This window comes from Epinephelus lanceolatus, chromosome 2 (genome assembly GCF_041903045.1).
Source record: "Epinephelus lanceolatus isolate andai-2023 chromosome 2, ASM4190304v1, whole genome shotgun sequence".
In the NCBI taxonomy this organism is placed as follows: domain Eukaryota; kingdom Metazoa; phylum Chordata; class Actinopteri; order Perciformes; family Serranidae; genus Epinephelus; species Epinephelus lanceolatus.
Genome location: NC_135735.1, coordinates 36,178,396 through 36,205,858, shown reverse-complemented (window position 1 = coordinate 36,205,858; position 27,463 = coordinate 36,178,396). Strand labels below are relative to the sequence as shown.

General features: G+C 40.8%; 1 protein-coding gene across 1 annotated transcript; it reads left to right on the top strand.

Moving 5' to 3' along the window:
* Positions 1-570: 570 nt before the first annotated feature.
* Positions 571-27,174, top strand: slc12a4 (solute carrier family 12 member 4). Its single transcript, XM_033628246.2, has 24 exons — positions 571-820; positions 14,777-14,874; positions 14,959-15,090; positions 15,436-15,582; positions 15,969-16,023; positions 16,327-16,457; positions 16,583-16,824; positions 17,208-17,422; positions 17,752-17,916; positions 18,108-18,206; positions 18,327-18,384; positions 18,514-18,688; positions 18,995-19,113; positions 19,297-19,395; positions 20,707-20,826; positions 21,031-21,135; positions 23,355-23,523; positions 24,214-24,409; positions 24,598-24,767; positions 25,018-25,149; positions 25,480-25,587; positions 25,742-25,929; positions 26,108-26,241; positions 26,358-27,174. The coding sequence occupies exons 1-24, from the start codon at positions 685-687 to the stop codon at positions 26,447-26,449; spliced, it is 3,285 nt and encodes a 1,094-aa protein (XP_033484137.1). The 5' UTR covers positions 571-684; the 3' UTR covers positions 26,450-27,174.
* The last annotated feature ends 289 nt before the right edge of the window (positions 27,175-27,463 follow it).

Sequence of the window (27,463 nt, the reverse complement as noted above, 5' to 3'; positions counted from 1 at the left end):
TACTGGTCAAAGAGCTACATTTCACACTCAGATTGACCATAGGGTCAAAGGTTAAAATGACATTCAGCTGTTCAGCTGTTTGAACAGTTGACAGGCTAGGATCATTCACTGTTTCCTCTCGTTTTGACAGACTATCTCTTTGTCTATCCTCCACCTTCCCCCTCTTTTCCAGCCTGAGCTTCCACTTCACTGATTCAGTTTGATTATTTTCCAAACTGCCACGTTGCTGTCTGTGTGTTTTAGGAAAGGCCTGCGTACACAGAGGACTGTCTGTCTGAACCTTGAACGGACAAGGTTCACTCTGTTAGCTGTCATTATGACACAGACTGCAGAGAGGGGTCACCCTACACTCTCACCCTCTCACTCTACATGACTCAGGGATGACTACGCAAACTCTTCAATCAGAGCTGTGGCTAATGGGTCACTCCTTCTCCCTGGAGGAGGGGGGGGGCTGTCATTGTCTTTCCAAATACGTCACTGAGACCCCCATACCCTTTCTGTTCACATTAAAAGCCCAGGAGAGGCTGGCCTGTGGGCGGGGTGTATGATAATAGCCTCTAGAGGAAGTGAGCACAGTGTAGTGGAATGTAGTTGCCATTAGTGGGAGTTGAGCTGAGGCTGGCTAACAGCTAGCCTGCTATGTTGAGTTGCTGAGCTTGAGACGCAGAGGATAGTGATGAAAACATGCCCCACTTCACAGTCGTACCAGTGAAGGATCAAGCTCAGTCCAGCTATGACAGTTTAGAGGGGATTAACTGGGTGGATTACAGGGACACTGGACAGGACTACCCTGATCATCAAGATACTGTCAGCTCTGATGGTAAGTCTCAACAAACTAACTTTTCCTCAGCTCTTTGTTCCTCAGCTTGAAACAACATGACTTGTTTGGAAGTTTTGAAGTTGTTAGATGTGTCTTAAAAGTGATAACTTGTGAGTAGGACCCAGCACAGCATGGAAAGGCTTTGCTTTGTCCTGAGAGCCCTGTTAACAGCTGGTTGTATGGTTACCATGGCAATTCTCCAGGGCCAGAAAGCAGTTTTCCTACAGCAGGCAGGTCTGTTTTTGACGGCTCACTTTGGGTTAAGTTGTAGAAACACTACTTTTAACATTTCAGAGTATTTTCTTCCTGCCTGTGGAAGCTTCTTTTAAATAAATTCAGGGACATATGAGTAACAAAGGGAAAACAATGAAAGGGGTGAGAACCGTGCGGGACAGACACAACGGGGGTGGGATTGTGTGAGGAGGGGCTGGTGCTGCCGCAACAAGAAAAAAAGGCCTCAAGTGCTTCCTTGCACAAAAGATGGAGCTCTCTTTGTGCCAGGGGAGGATTTCCTTTCACAGAGACTGGCCGCTCAACAACACAGGAGCAGATTTCTCCCTCCTCGCTTCTGTGTCTCAGCTTGTCTCTCACTGTCACTCACTTGTTTCTCCACTGTATCAACATGGAAAGGAGGGTGGGTGGGGGGGGGGGGGCAGTGCCAGACAGAAGAGAAAGGGAGGACACAGGGAAGGAGAGGAGTAAGGAGTTTGTGGCCGCTGGGTAGGACTATGTGAGAGCAGCGCTGATTTGTGTGGGCTGAGAGAGTGAATCAACTAGGGGAGCAGTGTTTTTTAATAAAAGACACACATGGGCGCGGCCTTCCAATGGAGCACCCACGCGTTACCAAGCACCCAGAAAGCCGGACTGGGCACAAACCCACAAACTGGCCGGCCTCCTATTTATATTGCCTCTATATAATTACGTCATGCTTAACTGTGAACTCCCAATAACACTGGAGAGAATCAGAGCTCAAGGCTGAAGACTCATCTATGTGGTAATGAGCCTCCAGTGATTGAACAGCTAGTGTGTGTGTATGATGAAATGTGTGTGCATTTGTATGAATTTGCAAGAAAACTAGCCATGCAGATGAGATGATCTCAAGCAGACTGATAACTGAAGCATAACGAAGGAATCAAAGCACATGTTGCTCGTGTATTTCTGGAATGCATGGAAGTTGCCCTTGAGAGCCAAATGGCATTCTTGGACAGCAGAAATGCAAGTCAACAAACTCCTAAGACAACAGTGATTAAAGTGTTAAAAAGTAGTGGCTTGATTGCTCTGAAAGGAGAATTCTGTACTATGCCCTGCAAAGGGTTTTGATGATAGAGGGAAAAGCAGATGTCCTGAAATAACCCCTCAGAGTTTCGCACAAGCTCGTTGCTGCCTCCCTTGCCTTCCAGCTGTCATAATTCTCTCCAGCTCACCCACGTGGAGCTTCCTGAAGCCTGAGAACAACAGCGACATCCATTTAACTTAGTGGGTAGCTGTAGGGATGACTATATTGTAGACATGGTGAGAAGGAGGAGAAGAGGAAGGAAGTGAGGCTGTGATATATGAAGAGAGGGAGCAAAGGGCACCAGTATGTTGGCCTTAAGTTTCAAAACATGTGGGAACTAAACTGTAAAAGCTCCTCAAGTCAATGCAGTTGACTGCATTTTGTAGCATGTCTACAGGGGTTTTTAGAAGAGTTTTTTAAGCATTATAACACACTGATTTTCGAGCATATATTCAGAAAGAAATATGTTTTTAGTTTGGATCATGTTTGGCATACTTACTAATTTTAGACATGCACATAATCAATATTTTTCCAACTTCAGTTTTATGTTTTTTAAGTTATGACATACTGTGTTAATGCAGTAAACAGTTGGGTGGGACAGAATTTGCCACCCAGAAGTGACTGGCTGATTTCATCATGGGAGTGGTGGGCTCGGGTATGGTACATGTTGTGTGTCTCAGCTACAGGGTGACGTGTGCAGCATGGAGGAAGTGACACAGTGCAGAGTCTGTTCCAGCCTGTGAACTCAGCACTGTTCAGTCCTGGGCAGGACCAACACTGCCATCATTGTAACACTGCTGTACTCCTGAGCGAGAGTAACCACTCTGAAATAGTCTTCCAGTTTCAGGGGGCAAAGTTTGTTGCAGAGAGTCACTCTTCTTAGTTTCTTATTGCTGCAATTACTGCTTGTTGTCAGTTTTGAAAAGGACTTGTCCACACCAAACATGACACCCTATTGTGCTAGCTGGATAAAATCTTGTTAATTTTCTTGTTTGTAAAAGTCATAAAGTAACTAACGATCAAATCCTGCTGCGATGAGGGCTTTTTAGTTTCGCTTTAGATAGAAACAACTGAAAGGACGGGACATTTGCAGAAATGTGTGGCAAGTGGCAACATCATAGTGTTTGCTTTTTTATCTGCTGTCTGTTTTGTCTGATACATGATCTGTTCATTATAACAACACAACGTGTGCCATAGTTTAAAATGAATAATAACATCTGAAATCTAGGAGGAAAAATGAGCAAGAGACACCACAGTCTCTCCTTAACTACTGTCTAAGTATCCTTTGGCATAGCACGTAGAGATTAAGATAAAGAGATTAGGAAAAAAAATCTGGTTTGTCTGGGTAAATAATAAAAGCATGTAGTGCAAATATGTCTTTTGTTTGTATTGGCCTAAAACTTAACAGGTGCTGAGAAAGTGTAATGAGTTGATGATTTGGATAATGCTGTTTGTTGGTTACCTCCCTAATTCAGGACACCGGGATGGCCATTCCTGTCATGCTGTCTGGCATGCTGCTTTAGATAGCCCTTGAGAGATAAGTAGACTGTGGTGGAGCAGAAATGCGAAGCTGATGACAGAGTTAGGACATATTCACACACACACACACACACACACACACACACACACACACTTGTGCACAGCCCTTAACAACTCTAACTTTGTCTCTTTAATACGTCTAGATCATCACAGATGATAAAGACGATCGTGCTTTAATTAAAAATTTGTCACGCATCATTTCCTATGATGCAACTATCTTGCCATCCGATCATCTGCCATCTTTGTTCCATCTGCTCATTCACATCAAAGTGACAACAGGGCAAACAGAGCAGCTCGCATGTTGTTCTTTCCAGAGTATACCTCCAGTTCTTTCCGAGGACCTCCTAGCAATCGAATGCATTCAGTGTGTCCTGAGTCTGCCCTGCTTCATTGCCTCACATTTGACACTAAACAGAGAACAGAAAGAAACAAATATAGTACCACCCATGAAGAGATACATAGTTAAACCCTCCATGCATTAATGATTTTTTTACTGTGGTTTTCTTGGGTGTATGATGAATGTGAATGTTCTCATGAACGTGATATCTCAAGAACGTCTTGAGGGACGTTTTTTCAAATTTGGCACAAATCTCCCCTTGGAGTCAGCGACTGTATTGATTTGATTTTTGTGGTCAAAGGTCATGGTCACTGTGACCTTGCATCTATCTCATTCTCGTGAACGCGGTATCTCACAAATGCCTGAAGGGGATTTCTTCAAATTTGACCCAAACATCCACTTGGACCAAGTTGATAAACTGATTAGTATTTGGTGGTCAAAGGTTAAAGGTCAAGGTCACTGTGACCTCACTAAACATGTTTTTGGCCATAACTCAAGAATTCTTACACTGTTAATAACAAAACTTAACACAAATGTCTCATAGGATATAATGATAAAGGAATGACATTGTATATCCAAAAGGTCAAAGGTCAACTTCACTGTGACATCATAATAATATGCACAAAACGCTTCTCTGGCCCTTACTTAATGTCATATTTCAGGAACAGAAGGGGAGACATTTGATCAGATATTGAAATGGTGACACTGATCTTTGGTGCCCACCTTGAAACCATGCTGTTTAGATCTTCTGTGGGGAGAGAATGTGTATTAAACATCCATATTCTTGCAGACATGGATGTAAAGTGTAAGAGAAACTTGACTGGTGCACGGAGGCATACAACTGCGGGGTGGTAATTCCAGTTTTTCTCTATTTTGAATAAAACTGTTCACAAGATAAGAGCATTAAGTGTGAAAATGTTGCTCTTGTAATTGCACGCAAATTCTGGAATTTCAAATTTGGCCGGTTTGTATGTATGTGTTATTGTGTGTATGGTGTGAGTACAGGAGACAAATAACCTGTGGAAAAAAAACAGGTTCCTCTGGCTCCTTCAAGTGCTCCTTACGACGTTTGCAAGAATCCACCACTCCAGTGTTTACTCTTGTTTTATCTGGGGCTTGGTTTAACTCTTACTTTTTAGCTTGCTTTTCATCACTGGTCTTTTTCTGCTTACTTGTCTTTGCTGTGTACACTGTTGCTGGCAGCACAGCGTGTGCAAAAGCAGTGATTGACATACATAAGAGACTTCTCCAGGCTGTGATTTTTTTTCATTTATTTTTTTTTTTGTTATTCAGGCACAGTGAATTCTTGCAGATGCCATTATGAGCACAATCAGGAGCCAGGGGAACCTGATTTTTCACAGATTAGTTTCATGTACTGTTAGGATATAGTGACAATTTCAGCAAAAGTACAGGTGCAACTTCATTAAGGGCATGAAACCATTTTGCGACGACACTGCAGTGAACAATTCTCTTGTACAGACCACACTTTGTATTTGCTTAGTCATTAGTACTACACCCATTGACTTCCCCATTTAGTTAATTTGTGTCTTTTTGAAAGTCTGGTGTACAATGCACATTTTCCCGCCCACCTTTACCCCCCGAGGTAATCAGGCTGAGCTGCCGTCCTTTTCTCATCATTAGCACACATCAAAGCTAATGTGTTTTGCTGTATGGCTCAGCAGGTTAGCATTCCAACGCTCTGTTCAGATGCTGCTCTGCATGAAACACAGCCATTACAGCTAACATTGGCCTACTGCCACAGCAGAATTACATTGTTTCTTGCCGCAGGCGACTGGGGAGAAAAAAAGTACATTGCAAAAAATTACTTTTTATTAAGCTAAAAGCAATTTTGCAAAGGACAATAATTGACATTTTTTAAAACCGGATTGCCTGGCAATACATATTTGGAAATATGCCATCCCACCATATTTTCATGACCAACATGACAGTACATGCTGAAATTCATGCTGTAGGTCTATAAGATTTTAAGGGGGATTAGGGCAACTATATCCATACCTGACAATACTTTATATAACTACATTTAGAAATGACTTGGATCATTTTACTTGTATTGGATTTTACATTGCTCTGTGGGAAGTTATGGAAGCTGCCAGTCAGCTCAGTTGCCAGAAGAAAATGTTGCCAGATATGTTACATTTATACGTTTCATACACATTGTATTGTACATGTGTTGCGTTTCTAACGTTTCCAAAGTGATGTAGTTCTGATTACATGTATATGGGCTGAAATTCATTGGGAGATGGAGGAGATGGTGGATGGCATGACACCTGGTTGAGACGGGTGCCAAGCTGCAGACTACTGTTTACGATCAGGAGAAAACAAAACCAGTTTTTTTTTTGGTGAGAAATTGCTGTATTTCCAGCAGCAATTGTGGTTCCAAAGTCGTGTATTTTAAGTTAGAACATTTCTTAACGATAACCAAGTGGCTTTCGTACCTAAAAATAACCTTACATTAACCACAGCATTAAAATGTAAAAACTTTCAACATATCTGCTGCATAATAACATACAGATGTTACTGGAATTATTTTAGGTCATTATTAAGCTAGGACATTTTCATGAACATATTCGAATATTGTATTGCACTGGCTTGCCCTCCACTTGCCCCAAAGTGTTAGGAAAGGTGCACTTGGCATGCCCCAGTTATTGTGACAAAACCATTCTGAACAATGCCATATCCTGCCACCACAGGGGTGCGCTATACCAGCGGTTCCCCACTGGTGCAGCCACGGGGTCCACATTTCTCCTTGGTCATTAGTTCGAGGTCCCACAGATTAATACATGCAGCGTCATACTTGCGTTTGGCCATGTTGTTGAGCTAGTTTGCTGTCTCTGTCAAGTAGCTGTCGGTTAGTCACTCACTCTACAGCAGAAAACTGCACTTCAAAAATTCACTGTACTTAAAAATATAGTGTGTGTTGTTTTTTTTTTTACAAACTTGACATGTTTGCAAGTCACTTGCAGTCTATTCAGAACGGGCCTGTGACCCACTTTTGGACCGTGACCCACCAGTTTGGAATCACTGCACTATACTATAACTTACACAGTGTTAGCTAGCAGGGTTAGCTCTGTACTGTACACAAATGCAAACACACAATAACCCAAACTGGACTTTGCCTTTGTTGGATTTTTGGACTGCCATATCTCCTGTTTATGAGTACTGGAAATGAGGTTCCAGATCAGGTTGTTGGACTAGTTTCCACATATAGCAATACTCAAAATAAGTCATGTCAGAGTTTTAAGTCAGTCTTTGGATTGGTTGCTCATTCACTATTTTTGCCTCACACAGTCTGTTGGAAAAAGCAAAGCTGGTACAGTGCAGACAGCTGTAAGGGCGTGTTTGGAGGATCATACAGGCCGAGAAACATAAACAATGAACTGAATACATTGGAGAACAAGTTTACCCTTTAACCATTTGAGCTACTGCCATGCAGCAGTTGTATCACGTTTGCCCAGCCCAGTGTCATAATCACGTCTAGCTATACAGTAAGGGCACACATTGTAAAATAGCAGGAGGAGTAAAACATGAAGAGGGAAGAGCAAAGGATATGCACATATAGTCTCTTTCACTCTCTCTTATATACACACTCTTACATAAACATATACACCCTCCAAACACACAGTTAACTCTCTTGCCAACTAACTGCACAAAGTAGAGTTAGCTAAGCTGCATTACTTCTCTGCCTTTCAGTGCTAAGTCTTAAGTGTTTATTAAAGAGGAAGTTTAGCAAAGAGGCTTTTTCAAACCCTAAGAAGCTAATGGACAGGGATATTGTTTTCCATGACTAATCGGCTTTAAAAAGTGCAGTTTCTTTCTGTTTCCAACATTAGTGGTTTTGGAAATGTCCATTTAAAAGATTACTGTAGAAACTCCACTGCTACATGTATCCCACCTAAGTGCACTGTGTAGTCTAGATCAAGTCAACTAATGTCCTGTTTGGTGAAAAGCCCTTTTTAAGGAGCCGCTCTCTGTAAGTTGTTTGTTGGACTTAGAACAAATCATAAATCATATTGATTTTGTCTTGGTAGATTTGCCCCCGAGACATTTCTGTTTAAATGTCACATGCTTTGAAAGGACCTGACAACGTAGCATCTTCTGTGGGAATTGCTGCAGTTGTAAACACACGGCAAATTATACGCGGACACACCTGACACAAAGGCAGTCTGTCAAAGCATTTGTTGTTGGACTGGAACTAAAATTGAAAGGCGGTCGCCAAAAACATGGCAGCTTATTTGTTGTCTTTGAAGCCTACACATAAGAGCTGCTGCCAGTCATGTGGCAGTTATAAGGCTCAAACAGAACTTCTTATCTTGGCTAATGAATACAATGTGTGTTTATTCTTTTTAATATATAGTTGTCTTTAATTTGGTCCTGACGTGGGTATAATATCCGATGCACCCCAACAACATTTTGCTGAGAGGCCTTCCAATGAACGAAGAGTAGAAAGAGGCTTCAGTAGCTTGTCTGCATATAGTTAGTCAGTGGAAAGTAAAAGTCATGTACACCCTTGTTTAACTTCTCTACTTTGATCCACCTTTCTGCTAATGCGTCAGTCCTACATTACAGACACGCTTTGATCTCCTGGCAGTGGTGGTTAGCTGTTATGGTGGGGGCACAGGTGACATGTCAGTGCATGTTGCTGTAAAACCTCTGCACTGTTCTGTGCGCACAGCATGACTCTTGTGTGCCTTCATAACAAACCAGTTAATCTTTAATCTTTTTAATTTGGCATTTAATGTGAAGTTATTAACGAGAAATCCCCACTGAACCCTCAGCCCCGTTGTTAAAAATAGTTAGTTTGCTGATCCAACAAAAGAAATGAGTCAGAAGCTGAACTATTTTAGGCTTCATACAGCATTAGGAAGGTCATGTAGAACACTGTGTTTGGAGCACTGATTGAGTAACAGTTGGGAAAACATTCAAACATATCTCACTCTGTAGCTATATGTGGAGCAACATCCATCTGCATTGCTCAAAAAATGCCAGAGGTCTTTTTAAGTTAATTCTTGCCTGTATCTTAACTGCAGTAGTCTGCCATAATTGCTGTTTTAAACACTGTTTTATCCCATGCCACTTACAGCAAGATGACACTAGAGGACAGTGTTGCTTTGTTTTTTTTCTCTTAACTCTTCCCTGGTGTCTCAAAAACAGCTCTGTAATTGTTAGGGTTTGGAACAGGGACGGATTATGAGACAATGGGCCCCTGGGCCCCACCACCTCTTTTACATAGGAGCAGGACACACAGACTTCCTAGTTGTTTTCTTGTTGTTATTTTGCATCTCTTGCGCATCTCTCTCTGGTTTTGTTTCTCTTTGTGGTAATTGTGTCTCTTTGTAGTTGCTTTGTGTCTGTGGTTGTTCTGTGGTCATTTTGAGTCTCTTTGTAGTTGCTTTGCATCTCTTTGTAGTCATTTTTGTGTCTCTTTGTGGCCATTTTGTATATCTTTGTAGCTGCTTAGCATCTCTTTGTAGTCACTGTGAGTCTCTTCATGGTTGGTATGTGTCTTTTCAATTGACATTTTGCAGGTGAAGGTCAGGGAGGGAGGGGTCCCTTACACGTTGGGCCCCTGACCTGTACTCTGTGCCCTGTAGGCCTGTTCAGTGATGGTAGACTGAATGAAATTTGGTCTTTTCTTTTTTTTTTTTTGGTTTTTGAATCTTTGAGACGTTTCGAAACATACCTTGCTTTAACAAACAAATGAAATATCATGCCATGTCTTTCATCATCACATACAAGTTATTGGACCTAAATTTCTATTAAAAGAAAAAGTAAGAGAAGTCAAGATGCACAAAAATGTTCTTAACCACCAAAATCTGCTCTTAACCAGGTGTGCTAAAAGATTAATCCAACTTGATCATAAGTAACCTATTAGCTTAAGTAACGACCCTCAGCACAATATAATGGGCCAGTGTTGTGCAAATACTCTGGCACATGCCCCAGAATTGGAGAGATGCCACCAAAAAGGCTGTAAGAAGGCGAACTTCTGCAGCAGTGAAATCAAAGTGCTGTTAAATAAACCTAAACAACTTATCCATGTTATTTGTGAATGTCAGTATTGGCATTACAGGAAAACCAAAAGCCCAGCAATGGCAAAACATATGTGATGATGTAAATGCAGAATCAGCAGCAAAGGTGAAGGAAGTATCCTTCACTGAAGTACTAATACCATAATGTAAAAACACTCTAGTACTAGTTAAAGTCCTGATGAAAAGTATGTAAGTACAATCAGGAAAGTATATTTAAGTATTAAAAGTAAAAGTACAAAATGCAGAAAATTTAAATATTTTAATAAACCAAACATGATTAAAAAAATGAAAAGGAAAGGCAGCAAATCCTATTGATGCTGGAACCATCAAATGTTTTTGTATGAAAAATGTCTTATCAAAAGAGTTGCCAAATAATTTAGTAGTCAAGCAACTTATCATTTTAGCTGCATTTATATATTTTCACATTGTTTGTGCAGTAAAAAAAACATTAATTTGTAGTTCATGCATTTTTTTATGTTCATGAAATTTAAACTTGTGTTTCCTTGGGTTGGACAAACCATTTGTGGACGGTGAAATAGATGTTTTTCTTTTATCTTGGCCAAGAGTGCTTTTGACCACTTGTAAGATTGTCTTTTACCTAAGGGAGGAGCAAAAATAAGAAAATATTAATGAACCGCAGAAATGAATGGATATTTACAAAATAAGGGCAAATGGGGGATATAAACAAAAATAAGAGAAAACTTATTCATGCATCACCTCCAGCATGAGGCTTATTGTTTTGCTTTTTGCTCCAGTCTTGTAAAAATGACTTCTTGGAGATACCTTCAACCCAACTCAAGGCTCCTGTATCCCTGTGAGGTAACATGTGTGATGCATGTGAGTTTTTGTTAGTCAGTGAGTTACCACAGCACCCTCCTCTCCCCACCTCTCACCCCCCTCACTGTGCACCATGTATGAGATCAGGCCCCTGAATGAGTATTCATCCTGGGTGACCGGGTGTCCTGGATAGTAATCGACTGTTCCCCAAGCTAGAGCACAGAGTACTCAGTGGCAGCCTGCATACAGCTCATAACTATGCTTAGCCACAGTGATACCAGCAACAGTGGGACACAGAGCACAGGTGAGTGAAGACCAGCACTGGCGCTCAACCAGCCCACTTACAGCAAAGCTGATATACTTTCATCACTGTTGAGAGTATTACTTTTCTATTTCATGCCCACTTGGTAAGTTGGCAGACTTTTTGTTGCAGGTTTAATTTGGGTTCTGAAATGCGGCTGTTAAAGTTTACATGCTCTAATAACCCAAAGTAAGGTAATTTCTAGGTAATGAGGTGTGTGCATGCATGTGAGAGTGAATGTGTGTGTGATAACATTTGCAGTGCTACTTTGCGTGCAATAATTGCCCCAGGCACTGCGCTCATCTCTGCTTGATTCTCTCCTTCAAAAGCAGAAGTTAATGAGAGTAAAATCTAATTATAAGCCTGTTTATCACCTTGACTTTGCTTTGTCGGTCTGTTCTGCATTTGGCCTTTCACTGCAGCTTCACTGCATGAGTTGTGTTTCTGAAGTTTACTGCGACGTGGAGATTATTAAGATGTTTCAATTATAATTAATAGTGACAGTTCAAAGCCGACTGAAAATTGAAAAAGGACTGCCGTGGAAAAAAAGTGGAACAGAAAATTATTTACTGCTTTCATGAATTACTGCAAAGGCAATGGTGCTGGGCTGTTATTTTTATTTCAGTTATGCCACACATTACACAATCTTTGAAACTTTTTATTAGCTACAATGATTACAAATAGTTTGTTTCTAACAAACTACTTTATTTTATTTTTAATGGGAATTGGTGATGCTGTTTATTGTATGACTGATTATAGTTTTTTATCCATCAGACTATTCATCTCTAAAGACATCTTGCATATGAACGGTATACAAATTAATGCCACCTATGACACTATTTTACCAACTACCACATGTGAAAGAACCATTATGGCTGCAAATATGAATCTTTTTGATCATAGATCCATTGTCCATAGTCCAGCTAAGTCATCTGTAATGTAAATTAAAAATGACACAGCATTTGAAACTGTAAATTATACATTTTAGTAATTCTAAAATGTTTAAGGCTGTGACAGTAAATAAGCACCGTCTTAAAAAGTCCCAGTGTGTCGATTCAGTGGACTCTAGCTGTGAGGTTGCCGGACTGAAACTTCTTTGTGCCAACCTATGAGTAGCTATCCACCTTATTTTCAAACACGGAAGTAAATTGTGATCAACTTCCGTTTTTTGTGCGTGACTTCTGGTCAGCCGCTTTCCCTCATGCTTTCCCTTACCGGAGCTAACGGTGCAAGCTAATTTTTTTTCAATTTTCAGTTGTTTATGTTAGTAAATCAGTTAGTTAGTTAGTTAGTTAGTCTGTGTATTTTGTATAACGTTAGATAACTGTGCCCACGTTTCCGTTATAACGGAAATTTATTCCCTCTAAACGCGAATAAATCGCACGTCAATCATAAACTATGAACCAAAAAAGCACAATCTATCCCGAGTGAGACAAACTGCTTGATCCCCGTCTCCAGTGAACCAGCAGAAAACCTGCAGAACCGAATCAGCGAAAAAACACACCGGGCTACACAGCCTCTCTACCTGAGCAGCTGAAGCTGCGGCTCGCACCCTCGACACACAGACAGACGGTGCTTCTGCATGCCAGCCACACGTGTGCGCAACTGTGAGAAATAAATATGTGAGGTGTACGCCGCTTTTCTATCTTTTTTCCCTTTTCTTTCTTTCTTTCTGTCAGCGACATACACTCCTAACACAGAACGGGTTGTTTTAATTGACTGAGTTGATCATTAAGCCATAGTGATGCGCGGATCGGCTCTGATAACACCTGAATCAGCATGTACGCATCAAGCATCCAGCCGTTACAACATGATTGACCTAGCAAAGCAGTTTTGTGTTGCTATGTGTGGTATTTATTCAGTTTTGGGAAATCACGATGTCTAGAAAGCATCAGTGGCTGCAGCTGACAGGGACAGCTAACGTTAACACTAGCAGCAAAGCTAACATCAGGATCGTCATCCGTTAAAAGCCTCCCGTTGTCGGATACGACATGAAACTACTCCAATTCGCTCAATCATGTTGTAACTAAGACATCCGCTGGAGAAAATATTTTTTTCACGGGCCACTTTGTGAGTTTAGTGAGTTATTACAGACACGGCTAACAGCTAACGGTTAGCCCAGCTAATCTACGATAACCATGTTATTAATTACACACAGAGAAAATACTAATGTTTGTTCAGGCATTGTGTTTCTAGACTTTACAAACATCAGATTAGTCTAAACGGTGATATAGTGACGTGAAAAATGTGATATATACATATATATAGCTAAACTCAGCAAGGTAAACAACAAGGGGATTCCCATTTACACAGTGGAAAGAGTGCTGGACCGGAAGTGTCGCACAAAAAAACGGAAGCTGGCTACGTTCTGTTTTGCCTCCGTGTTTCCGTGAAAAATAAGGTGGATAGGCTGCAGCGGGAGCAGCTTTGTGACCTGCCCAATAGTTACATGACTTGTCCACCCTACCTACACGTTAGCTTACGGTCAGCCCCCTTCACCTCGAATGGAAATGCTAACTTAGCAACTAGCTAGCTATGAAGTATTTGGTCAAAAGAGAGGTGGTAAAGGTTAGTGTGACAAAGGGTTACATCTAGCTACTTATAAAGTGAATTGTGTCTTCATGCATTCTAAACGGTAAAGTGGATTATTGCTACGTTTGGCCTCATATTTATTCACTACAACATTGCATTGTAACAATACTGCAGTGCAATTGTACAATTGTGGCTTTGTAGTAGTGTGGTGGGCGCCATTTGTAGCGGCATGTCATGTACACTACAAACAGAATGTATCTGCAGTTATACATGTGTCCAAATTTGTGAATCCTAGGATAGCAAAGGAATAACCCGCCCTTCGCTCCCTATGATTAGCTAGTACTTGTTTCTTTTGTTGGTTCGATTGATTAGGGCTAGGGTTAGGGTTATGTTACGAATGTCAGGGCAAGCCAATCAGAGGCAGAGTAAGGTGAGCCATTCCTTTGCTTTGCTAGCCTAGGATTCACAAATTTGCATACCAGGCATACAAGAACTAAGGTGGCCAACGTGGAAACATGAAAACCCAAAAATGCGAATGGCCCTATCAAGACTCAGTATGTGGTTTGTCCATTCTGGGCTACTGGACTTTATGGGAGAAGACCTGCTCGCAAATTTGTAAATCGTAGGATAGAGAGGGAATGACCCACCCTATTCTCCCTCTGATTGGCTAGCACTCCTTGCCCTTGATGGTTGGATTGGTTAGGGTTAGGGTAAGAATGTCAGGGTTAGCCAATAAGATGCAAAATAAGGCAGAGTGCTATCCAATGATTCTAAAATTCGAGACCCACTCCATATGTAGATATAAACGGCTCATTCTAAGGTGATGAAAACACAACTATTCTTATTTTCAGGTGATTATAGACTAATAAAAACATTGTTATATATCATTTCTGCCAATAGATGCCCTTAAATCCTGCACACTGGACTGATAGGGTGATGTAGATATTATTGAAGGTATTACAAATTTTGAGAGAAATCAGAAAAGCACACTGATTTAATGTTGCAGTTTATTTGTTACTAGGATGCTCCCAATATCTTAGGGAAACAAATATTTGTTCAGCCCCATAGCTCAATTTGTTGGCTCGCCAGAAAAGCAACTTTGTTGTCATTGTTTACCTTAAGCCTTTTTTCTCTCTTTCTCAAACAGGACATGGGAATCATAAAGAAGACAGTCCATTTCTCAACAGTGCTGATGCTGCCAGCAAGAAAAATGACTTCTATGACAGGAACTTGGCATTGTTTGAGGTCCGTCAATTGCATGTTCCAGTATTTCAGATGATAACCTTATACCAAACTCAGTCATTTAACTTTTACCCCATATCGCTCCAGGAAGAGCTGGACATCCGGCCTAAGGTTTCCTCTCTGCTCAGCCGCTTGGTCAGCTACACCAACATCAGCCAGGGAGCCAAGGAGCATGAGGAGGAGGAGAGTGCTGAAGCCTCACGTAGGAAGACCCCCAAGGTCAGTCATTGTGGGCACAGCTGAAGAACACTATGCCTCACTGTTTTTTTTTCTTACTCACGCATACACTCAGTCTTTGGAGGTCTAGAAACATTATCCTCCACCTTTGGCTCTCTCCCTGCCTCGCTATCCAAGTTTTAGTTTTGTATTAAGAGTTGCTGATTGATTGTTTATGCCTTTGCACGCTCTGCAGTCAGACTGTGGGGCTGTGTTAGACCCGAATACATGCAAAGAGCTGATAACATGATTGAATGACCTTTAAAAAGTACATCAATCAATACAAATGATCAATACACTTGTTTCCTGAAATGTCACAGTCAATATTCTCCTCTTTCTCTCTATTAGTCTCCCAACATGGGCACTCTGATGGGAGTCTACTTGCCGTGCCTGCAGAACATCTTTGGTGTCATTCTTTTCCTACGACTGACATGGATCGTTGGGATGGCTGGCATCATGCAATCCCTCCTGATTGTCCTCATGTGCTGCTCGTGTGTTAGTATGAGCACACACACAGACTGTACTGTACACAGACACACACGCTATTACCCAACGATGTGGGCCAGCTTCTATTGCTAAGCCAGTCAATAAAATCCTTGTGGTTACATAAGAAGCAGGAATTATTTAAGGCAAAGAATCGCTCTCACTTGTGTTTCTTATTAAGTATGCTTCCACTACCTTTCTTAAACAACAAATACTGTCATCATAAACTTCCAAGCTACATATGCTAAATGTAAAGGAATATATTCTCTCAGATGGAAGCTTTGTTCACCTTTACCTATGTATTTGATCACTGGATATTAACAGAACGCCCACAAATTGCCATGATAGCTGTGTGTGTCCTTTTCCATATTAATTTTATTTTCTCATTTCCTCCGCAGACAATGCTCACAGCCATATCAATGAGTGCCATTGCTACTAATGGGGTTGTCCCAGGTAATACTGAAAACCTTGTTTTCAAGTCCCTCTTCATACTGTACATTTATCCAGCACATATCCTTCACCAGTACTATGAATACTTATGTAGCATTTCTTTTAAAAATAGTTAGAACTGAATTGGCATTATTAGGACATAAACCAATTTTCAAATAATTACTACCCTGAATAGATAGAAGTAAAAATTCCCATTAAATATTCTTCCACTTGGGGGCAGCAGAAATTTACTGTCGTGTTCACTGCATACAGACTGTGAACTTTCCTGTAGTTTTCTGTGTGTAACACTTCGTTTTCCTGTTGTAGCTGGAGGGGCATACTTCATGATCTCCCGCTCCCTTGGCCCTGAGTTTGGAGGAGCTGTGGGTCTGTGCTTCTACTTGGGCACCACCTTTGCTTCTGCCATGTACATACTGGGGGCCATCGAAATCTTCTTGGTAGGTTTGCAAAAAACATTATTCTGTGGTTATATCCCAACTTGCATTTGTATGCTGAGACACTGTATGATTCCTAAACACCATCCGCCATTACATGCTCCTGCTGTCATTTTTTTCTTCCTCAGAAATATCTGGTGCCCCAGGCGGCCATCTTTCATGCCACAGACCCCCTGGGGAGTGACAGTGCCATGCTGAACAATATGCGAGTCTACGGCTCTATCTGCCTCAGCCTGATGGCTGTGGTGGTCTTTGTCGGAGTCAAATATGTCAACAAGCTGGCCTCTCTTTTCCTGGCCTGCGTCATTATCTCAATTGTATCCATCTATGCTGGGGCACTCAAATCCATGACTCATCCCCCAGAATTCCCGTAAGTGTGCAGGGCTAGAATAAACATGTGTCTGAACTGAAAGTAGTGTGAATTATGGGGACCTTAATATAGATACAGTAGTTTTTTTTATGGGAGAGAGAGTCCTAATTTAGTGTGGTGTTCATTCCACATGGAAAATTATACATGTTTATCTTTTACTTTTATTATATTGTTATGATACTGGCTCCCATCTGCCACCTATTACTCGCAGTGTGATTTTTCAGTTGAATAGTTTGTAATTCACCTACTAATAGTTGAATTAACTTCTGGTTATTATGGTAAATGAGATGTATATAATGAGGACCAGGACTATGATGATGATGGTGGAAATAATGACGACTAACACAGTGATTATTTTATTTGTGTCCATGTTATCGCTGTAGGATCTGCATGCTGGGAAACAGGACTTTGGTGAGAGATCGCTTCGATGTGTGTGCTAAGACTGTGACAAAGGGCAACGTCACAGTGCCCAGTCAGCTGTGGGAAAGATTTTGTCTGCCGGGGAACATGAGCAGCGCTCAGTGTGATGACTACTTCCTCCAGAACAATGTGACGGAGATACAGGGCATCCCTGGACTGGGCAGTGGGATTATTCGGGGTAAATTTATCATTAGTTGACCGGGGATTAAAGGATACACCATGAAAATTTGTGATTAAGTTACTGTTCCAAGTATATAGATCATTAACACAGACATACTGATTAGCAGGTAGAATACAGTGTAAGTGTACCCATTCAAGGACAATTTGCATTCTAAACACTATGCCATAATTTTAAAGACATTTTAGAATCAGTAGGTTTTCAATCAGAATATTATAACACTATATTTTGAATGTCCTGCGTCATCATGAATTGCACACAGGTCTGATAGAAAGACACAGTCTTAGTTTGTTACCAATGATTTGAATGTCTGCTCTCTGTTGTTACAGAAAACATGTGGGGCGACTACCAACAGAAAGGGGAGATCTTAGAGAAAGCGGGGCTACCATCTGGGGATGCCCACAGTGCCATGGAGAACTTTGGCATGTATGTGTCAGCAGATATCGCTACATCATTCACACTTTTGGTGGGGATCTTCTTCCCATCTGCCACAGGTATAACAATGTTATAAACCAGAAAGCTTAAGCTCTCTGTTATGTTGTCTTACAGAACGAGTACACCATGCTTTGCAGATGCAACAAAATAGAAAAGTTTTAAACCTCCCTCCAATCCAGCCAGTAGGGGGCATTATTAAACAGCTTTTACATGTCCCCTGTGTCTATCAGCTGTCTGTTCTTTCTTGAAGGTATCATGGCAGGCTCCAACAGATCTGGTGATCTTCGTGATGCTCAGAAGTCTATTCCTGTGGGAACTATCTTAGCCATAACCACTACTTCACTTGTTTGTATCCTTATTTTGGAGATTACACACAACAAAACTAACAATCCTACTCCGTCAAACAGGATTTAAAAGATTTTATATTCATGTCTGTGTCATCTCAAGCTCCTTGACCTGTTGTATTCAGATTTAAGTTCTGTGGTCCTGTTTGGGTCATGTATCGAAGGAGTAGTCCTGAGGGACAAGTGAGTTCATTTTTGTCCTATTTAAGTTAGTATGTTAAAACACTGTTTGTTAAGTTAAATTTGACAACAGGGAAAAAAGATAACTTTAACATAAAAGTCAAGTCATGTTCAGTTGGCATGTGCTCGCAGGTTTGGGGACGCTGTTCGAAAAAACTTGGTGGTGGGAACGCTCTCCTGGCCGTCTCCATGGGTTATTGTCATTGGCTCCTTCTTCTCTACAGTCGGGGCGGGCCTGCAGTCCCTCACTGGGGCTCCCCGACTTCTGCAGGCTATTGCCAAGGACAACATCATTCCTTTCCTCAGGGTGGGAGAGTACACACTGTTAATGACACATTGTGTAATCAGTTCACATTCTCTGACAAAATGCCATCACTGCAAGCAACAGAAATGGATGCTACAGACCTAGCTGACATACAGTCATTGTCTGTTTGTCATTATTTATAAGCTTGATCATTTGAATATTCAGAAGTAACCTCTAAATCACATTCAGTATGTTGAGCTGGAAATGTTTGCTAACATTTGACTTGCAAGCTTATTTGAATATGTCGCAGTACCAGACAAGAAGTGATTTGCATTGTTACGTGTAAAGGTTTTGAATTTTTTGTTTTAGGTGTTTGGTCATGGAAAGACCAACGGAGAGCCAACATGGGCCCTACTACTGACTGGTCTCATTGCTGAGCTGGGCATCCTTATTGCCTCACTGGATATGGTGGCTCCTATCCTTTCCATGTGAGCATAAATATGACTTAAGCCAAATACATATTGCACACACATCACACATTAATTTCTCTCATACATGCTATACATGAATTTCTTGATTTCCCTGTTTGGTTAAGGCCAACTACACTACACCACTGATGATTTATTATCCACTTCAAATGAACTGAAAATGATCCTGTCTTTATTCAACAGGTTCTTCTTGATGTGCTATCTTTTCGTGAACTTAGCCTGTGCAGTTCAGACTCTTTTACGCACACCCAACTGGAGGCCAAGGTTCAAATATTACCACTGGTGAGTACAGGTAGATCCACCATTTTAGCATGCCCATTTTAGCATGCCCATGACCTCTTAAAGCTTTCAACTTCATTGCTGACCCTAGCTAACGTGTTCGTATGACACAATTTCTAACATAGGTTCCTTCCATTTTTAAAAATCTGGAGGTGATGTACTCTTCCAGAATTTGAGGATCATTTGAACAGCTGACATGACCCCTACATTTATCACAACAAGGTCACTTTTGGCAATTCTGTGTGGTCCCTCATAAGGCATAATTTTGGTGATTTAGATACCGTTGTACCCAAGCACTCCTCTATGTGATCCACAACTTTTTCCCAAAATGGGCTGTAAAGCTTGGAAGAAGTGAAGTAAAACCTATTATTAATTAATAGTGAGTAAATTTCCCTCTTGCCTCCTTTATATTTTTCCCAGAATTTGACAGTATTGTCACCCATTCCTCATTGCTTAATTCACACCCTAGGTTCTTCTGCCAAATGATCCCCAGATTTTTACAAATATCTTTTGGTAACCCACTAAATATTTTCTAGAACATAGCTGCCCTGTGTGTTACACCAGGTAGTTCAAAAAAAAAAAAAGTAATACTGGGTTCTTATCCTGAATGAATTTGTGATACAACCTCTGATTTGAAGATACTTTCAAAAATTACCTTTTATACTCCAGATTGTATTTTTTTAGCTGCATCTAAGTACAGTTCACTTATCTTGTGAATCCCTTTTATAAGCCACTGATTCCAGTAAGCACATTGTTTCCTATTAAGTATGGCTGGGTTATGTCACAAAGAGGCATGTGATTGTCTTAAGTGAGACACATCGCACATCCTGTGTATTTCTCGCCTGACTGCTTTAGAATGAGCCAGCACTGGGTTTAAAGAGTCAGCATGTCTGACAGTCTTTAAACCATGTATAAGGACATCCAAAGGTTTGAAGGGACTGGTTAACTCAGGTTCAATTTTGATCCAGCTCAGTTCTGAATCCATTCTCTTCCAGTGCATATTCAGTCTAGACATTTTAATTGGTAGATTGTACAGTCTTGCACTGGGGAGGCCTAAACCTCCTATGTCCCTTGGTGACCACATTTTCCTTCTGTTGATCCTTGGTCTCCCCCTGTCCCTATCCACCATATTTCTTACACTTTATTTTTCCCTTCCCGACATTCTTGGCTGTCTCAGTCGTTCAAATCACCAAATTTTTATTTACAAGACCACCTTGTGGTTTACACTACAGTTACCCTCATGGACACTACAATGATGTTGCTGTTCTTGGTATGCAAAAACATAACTTGATACTTTATGTGTCACAACCACAGGGCTCTGTCCTTCCTTGGCATGAGTATGTGTCTGGCTCTAATGTTCATCTCCTCCTGGTACTATGCTATAGTGGCCATGGGCATCGCTGGGATGATCTACAAGTACATTGAGTACCAGGGGTATGTCTGGAGTCTAATTAGCCTGTGCACTTTTGTTTTGCAGTCCTAGTAGAGTGCATTCTTTTATGGTATGCGGGGGCTGGTTGTGTCTCTGTGTTTCCATCTGATCTTGGCATATCTGTAGTGAATACTGGTGAACAGTACTTCACTTGAATTGTGTGCCTCATGTTGGGTCTTGTCTCTTCCACACATAAACAACAACAGCGCAGAGAAGGAGTGGGGAGACGGTATAAGAGGACTGTCTCTTAGTGCTGCACGATACGCCCTGTTGAGACTAGAGGTCGGACCCCCGCACACCAAGAACTGGAGGTACAGCTACCCCTACATGGGATACTTTGAATCTCCCAAAAACTTCCATAGAAACTCCTTTTGAATGCATCTTTAAGGAGCCACATTGCATGTTGGGATGTAAAAGTTTTCACATCTGTTTTCATTTACTATGAATGAAGCAATATTAAACATGCCACACTGACACTCTTCTGAAAACATTTTATTTTTATTAAAAAAAAAATTGGATCAGAGAGAAGCTGCAGGTTTTTTTCAAAATCCTGTCAAAGGCATTTCAGAAACACATGACACCCAGATGGACAAATGTAATAAATAGTAGATTCTGTACTTTCTATAAAAATGGCCCTCCAGAATGATGATAATGCCACACAAAATAAGCAACATATGAGAGATTTACTACCAGCTGTTATCCATACTGACACACAATGAGAAGGCACCATCTGTCAAGAATGTATTTTAAAAAGTTTTGAGAAGTTGTGGCCTGAGGAAGAGTTTCATTTCTTTAGTTTGTAGCATGCTTGCTACACATTTCCAGTGAGTTAATGCATCACTTTGTGCTGTAATCACTCTGATGCTGCACTTCCTCCTTCACCACCCACTCTGAATACAGTGACAGTGACACAATGGCTGGTTTTGATAGTTTCAGTTCTGAAAAATGTAATCTTGGCAAATACCAAGTCCGGTAAGCACAGACTACATTATTCAGAGGTTGAAAAATGTTTAGACATCTCGGTTAAAACTGGGATAATTTGGTAGACAAGTGAGAGATATTTCAGATGTTTAGGTCACATATAAAAATGCTGTCTCAACTTTATTTCAACATGTAGTTAGGACCTGATTCACAGTAATGTAACAGTATTATATTGAAAAAGTCAAATTTCCATGTTATTTTATTGAATTATGAAGCAGGTATAATCTCTATATAAATATTGTGAAAGTATGAGAATGTTCAGTGCACACCGTCCTTTTTCAAGAAACTGTGCCTTTAAACAAGCCGTCAGGTCTTGTGTGAAATTGTGATGTCACAACCATACAGACTGTTTCAGACTTAACCATAAAAATTCAAATGAGTTCCTCTGTATCTCCTGTTGGAGTGATACAATTCCAGTTAAACAGTCTACAGATATAGAAAATGCCGCTACAGTTCTGCAACAGTCATTCCCCCAGCTGCGATGATGGTGCACAAATGCTGAGAGCACAGATGTGGAAGACAGGCAGTAAAACGGAGCGTCTCAGACAGAGGGTGAATACAGGTTTTCCAGCACAGACAGTATGAGGACAATTAAGTGTTTTTTGACCATAAAAGTATGTAAACATGTCCTAGAAGAGACCCACAACACAGGTATGAAACTGAAAATGAGCACAATATGGGAACTTTAAATGCTGAAGATGCAATGGTTATATTTATCGTAGATGTCTAAACAAACTTTAAAATTTCAACCAAATTTATTCCTGTTTTAAGCTAGACATCTTGATGTCTTTTGACCAAGTGGCAAAAAAGGAAGCCTATGTGGAAGTGCCAAAAACTCCAGTTTATCAAATGGCCCCTTAAGGCTAGCTCCAAAACAGAGTAAATCCCCACAGAACCCCCATGTTAAAATGCTTTATAGCAGAAATAAATGTGTTTACTGGAACAAAAAAACAGTTTTGGTCTCTATATCTAATATCAACATTTATGACAGCTATACAGTCGGTGATTTTTTTTATATAACTTACCCGTTCACATTTTATTAAGGCTCAAAGTTACGCATATTTAAGGGCAGGGCCGCTGAGTGACAGGCTATCTGTGAGGTGTCACTACAGTCTATGAGTCAAATCCACCTCTCGATCCTCCAACCTTTCGTCCAAATATGGTCACTTCTGGCTCCAGAAAACACAAGATGGGTATGATGAACTTGAGGCTTCAAAATGGCAGTCCACAAACCAATGTGTGACGTCATGGAAGCTACGTCCAATATTTATACAGTCTATGGTTTCAACATGCAAATCGCAAAATACCAGCTTGACACTGGTACTTAAAATGTCCAATTTTGTCAAAATCCAATTAGCAATCTCTACCATCCTTTTCCTGATGATCTTGTTTTAACAGATAGCATTAGCTTATGTCTGTGTTTTCTATACAAGTGCATCCAGTGTAAATAACATTTTTTAAACCCCTTTGTGACAATAGCAAGTGTAAAGACCAGCTTTGACCCAGGCCTTTGTCTGATATTGACTGTCTTTAACTCTGTGCACTACAGACCTCAGCTGCTTGTGCTGTTGAAGCTGGACGAGGACCTCCATGTAAAATATCCCCGACTGCTCACCTTTGCTTCACAGCTGAAGGCAGGAAAGGGTCTGACCATCGTGGGCTCCATCATCCAGGGCAACTTCCTTGACAGCTATGGGGAAATGCAGGCAGCTGAGCAGGTAAATACTAGAAAGGGGTGTATGTATGCTGCACATGCTCCATACAATTCTCCATTGTACTCTGCTGCTGACTGCGTTGCAACTAATTGTTACAAATGTCCACCTTTTGTAATTTGAAAAGCACAGTGAAGCGAAAACATGCTCCGATATGAATTTTCAATTTTTGTGACATTTCTTCCTCAGCAACTGTTTTTGAAGCATTTGTCACTTTAATTAAGGGGCATGGCTGGAAACAGCTTGTTGTTGTCACTACAATATGGTGCCAATGAGCCATTTCAGATAGAATAAGGGGCTGGTGCAGAAACATTTTTCATAATGTGATGTGTTTGGTAAAAAATTAAACAAGTGAAACAAAGTTTGTTCATTTTTGGTGTGACAACAACTGGAGAAATTAATCACACATCCTTGAGTCACTCAGTGCTAAGCTTATATTCATCTATCAAGAGTTATCATAGAGCTTGCGCTATACAGGGAGGTGGTGAAGGTGGTGCTATATAAACCATTTTTATGTCAATTGAAGGCATGCACTATAATCCTTGCAGACATACAAACTTTTTAATTTTTTTTCTTTTTCATTTGCTTTTAAGGCATTATGCATTTATGGATTATAACTGTTTAAATGGCTTATCTGCTCACTCCTTATAGTGATCATGCACTAAAGTTCTGTTTGCCCACTTTTTTTTCTGCCAGGCCATTAAGAATATGATGGAGATTGAGCGAGTCAAGGGTTTCTGCCAGGTCGTGGTGGCATCTAAGGTGCGGGAGGGTATTGTCCATCTGATTCAGTCTTGTGGCTTGGGGGGCATGAAGCACAACACTGTGGTGATGGGCTGGCCGTACGGCTGGAGACAGAGTGAGGACCCTCGTGCCTGGAAGACTTTTATCAGTAAGAGTCTCACTGAAACACTGTTCATTCAACTTGACACTTAAAAGGCCATTTCAGCACCGAAAAGTTCATATGATCAAATACATTCTGTTAGTTTCCATCTGGCTTGTAAATTATGTAAACTGTTACTAAATGAATTTATACAGTACAGTTAATAACCATGTCTCCGTGTTTTCATCTCCACTCAGACACAGTCCGCTGCACCACAGCTGCCCACCTGGCCCTGATGGTGCCCAAAAATGTGTCCTTCTATCCGAGCAACCATGAGCGCTTCACAGATGGCAACATTGACGTTTGGTGGATCGTCCATGATGGGGGGATGCTAATGCTGCTGCCTTTCCTGCTCAAACTGCATAAAGTGAGATGACACATACCATACCATATAATATATGGATAATTTCATAAAAACAAACTGAAATTGTTATCATTCCAAACCAATATGCTCGCCCCGAATCGTCTTTGTTGGTTTAAGTTTGATGTTATTTTAGGCTTTCCCCTTAGAAGCCCTTTTATTTTGAAGTATGTTTTCTGTAAGCAATTACAGTCACATTCAATAACGCACATTGTATTACACTCGTGGAAATAGCACGTTTATATTTACATTATAGGTTTGGAGGAAATGCCAGATGCGCATCTTCACTGTAGCCCAGATGGACGACAACAGTATCCAGATGAAGAAAGATCTGGCCACGTTCCTTTACCAGCTGAGAATAGAGGCTGAGGTGGAGGTGGTGGAGATGGTGAGGACCCCGCAACTTTCAACTTTATTAGTCCCGAAAGGGCAACTGGTTGCACAACCACTAGAGCAAAAGTGAAGACTTACGTAAGACTCTTTATGTCTAGGACCACCTCAGAGCAAATTTCACACAGTCGTAAAAATTACAACTGCAACCAGATGCCCATACAAGATGCCACAAACATGTTTGTTTCAAAGAAAATTGTAGTGTTAAAGAAAACAAACACATTGCTTGACTTGAACATGAATCATTGAACTTTTATGGTCATTTTCAACAGACAAATGTGTCAGAAGGATTAACCACTAAAACAGTGTTTTTCAAATGGTACTTTAGCATGACAGTGACATCTCAGCATACACCTATGAGCGAACCCTAATGATGGAGCAGAGGTCCCAGATGTTGAGGCAAATGAGGCTTTCCAGTGCAGAAAGACAAAGAGAGGTATGCTTTTTGTTTGTCATGTTTTGTATATAGGGATGCAATTTGGGAATTTAACCTGCTCAATCTTAACTCTGATGGCTGCTATGAGTTATTGTGTTAGTTACATACAGTATATCGACAACCCAGCCTCATGATAATCCCACGGCACTTGCAGGCCCAGCTGGTGAAGGACAGACACTCTTTAGTGCGTATGGGAAGTCTATACTCAGATGAAGAGGAGGAGGTGGTGGAAGCTCCTCCGGAGAAGGTTCAGATGACATGGACAAAGGAGAAGTGTGAGGCTGAGAGGAGGAACCGAAACAATGCACCTGAGAACTTCAGAGAGCTCATGAGCCTCAAACCGTGAGTGGTGTTCAGTTATCTTAGCATTTTCTTTGCCACCTCTCATTTAACCTTTTAATGCAGAGCCTGTCACCTTATTTCTCCTTTTCTTCTTGTTGTTTGTTTGACAAAGTGAGAAAGTACTTTGAAATCGTAAAATCTATTTCACTCTCCGTCCCTCCCCCTCTCTGCACTCCAGGGACCAGTCCAATGTGCGGCGGATGCATACAGCTGTGAAGCTAAATGAGGTAATAGTCAACAGGTCCCATGATGCTCGATTAGTTCTGCTCAACATGCCAGGACCACCTCGAAACACAGACGGAGATGAGAATTGTATCCTTTGCCAGTGTGGTCAAACAAAATGGCTCTTGCATAACTGTGTAGAAGATTTTAGGCTGCAGTACACATACAAGATGTGGGTGGTTTTATTTCTTTAACGTCTGCCTCAGATATGGAGTTTCTGGAAGTGTTGACTGAAGGCTTGGAAAGAGTGCTGCTGGTCCGAGGCGGAGGTCGGGAGGTTATCACCATCTACTCATGATCAATTATTAGCTGCTTCGCAGGAGCACCTGTCTCATCAGAATACATTCCACCTCTGGACAGGAGGCAGCACCTGCTCCGCTGCCAGGTCTGGGTAGACGCATGAATTTGACACTTGTATTGTGAAGTATGGATTTTTCAGTACAAAGGAGGTTTATTCTATTCTTGTAGAATATTGAGACACACTAGTGTACATATCCGCCTGTATGTTCACGACTCTCCCGTTCTTTACAAATGAAAGCTGTTATTTTTCTCCCTCAGAAATCAATATTTGTGTGTCAAACACAAACTCTTGACAGCATTTTCTTATTTATAGGTCACAAATACCTCTTCATGTGTGATTATAAACCTGTATTTGACAATTTGGCAGACTATCCTGAGTACTACACATGTTGGTAGAACACTTTTATAGTATGCCAGATTTTTATACTGAAACAGCTCTTTGATGATTTTGGAAGCACATCTCTATTTATTTATTTATTTTTTCAACATTTCCCCACTGAGGCAAAGAAAATGTTATTGTGGATCTTAAACACAGTGCTCGACGTTGGTTGTGCTGTAAAGGTGGCATGCCAGAGATCATAAAGCAAGTTTTTAAAGAGAGTTTTAATTTATGATTTTTTGGACAGATATTTGTGTTACTGAACAATGTATATGAATGACTTTTGAAGTGTTACATTTGTACTTTTTCTACAGACCTTAAAAGCTTAGCTGCCCGCAAAAAAAGGAGGCTTAATTTAAATGTATAATCCTTAAGATTTCAATGAAATCAAAACCATCTTTTAATACTTTATATGGTCTACGTATTTTCTGCAAAAACCATTCAATATATGCACACTGAATGGCTATTGTTAATACCTTTCTATATGTTTGTGGCGGAGTCCGCCATTCCCGCACTGGATCAAAATTGGCTTACTTCACACACTGACAACATGAGTTTGTTTGGTTGTGCTGGAAACAAATGCACCAGCTTGTATATTGTCGATTTTCTGAAGAAGTAGCTGCTCATGAAATG

Bases quoted from the DNA above. Each gene is read 5' to 3' on its own strand.
- slc12a4 (XM_033628246.2), top strand. From the start codon at position 685: ATGCCCCACTTCACAGTCGTACCAGTGAAGGATCAAGCTCAGTCCAGC. The intron at 15,583-15,968 runs GTTAGTATGAGC...TTTCCTCCGCAG, and splicing joins TCCTCATGTGCTGCTCGTGT to ACAATGCTCACAGCCATATC. The intron at 25,588-25,741 runs GTATGCTTTTTG...CGGCACTTGCAG, and splicing joins GTGCAGAAAGACAAAGAGAG to GCCCAGCTGGTGAAGGACAG.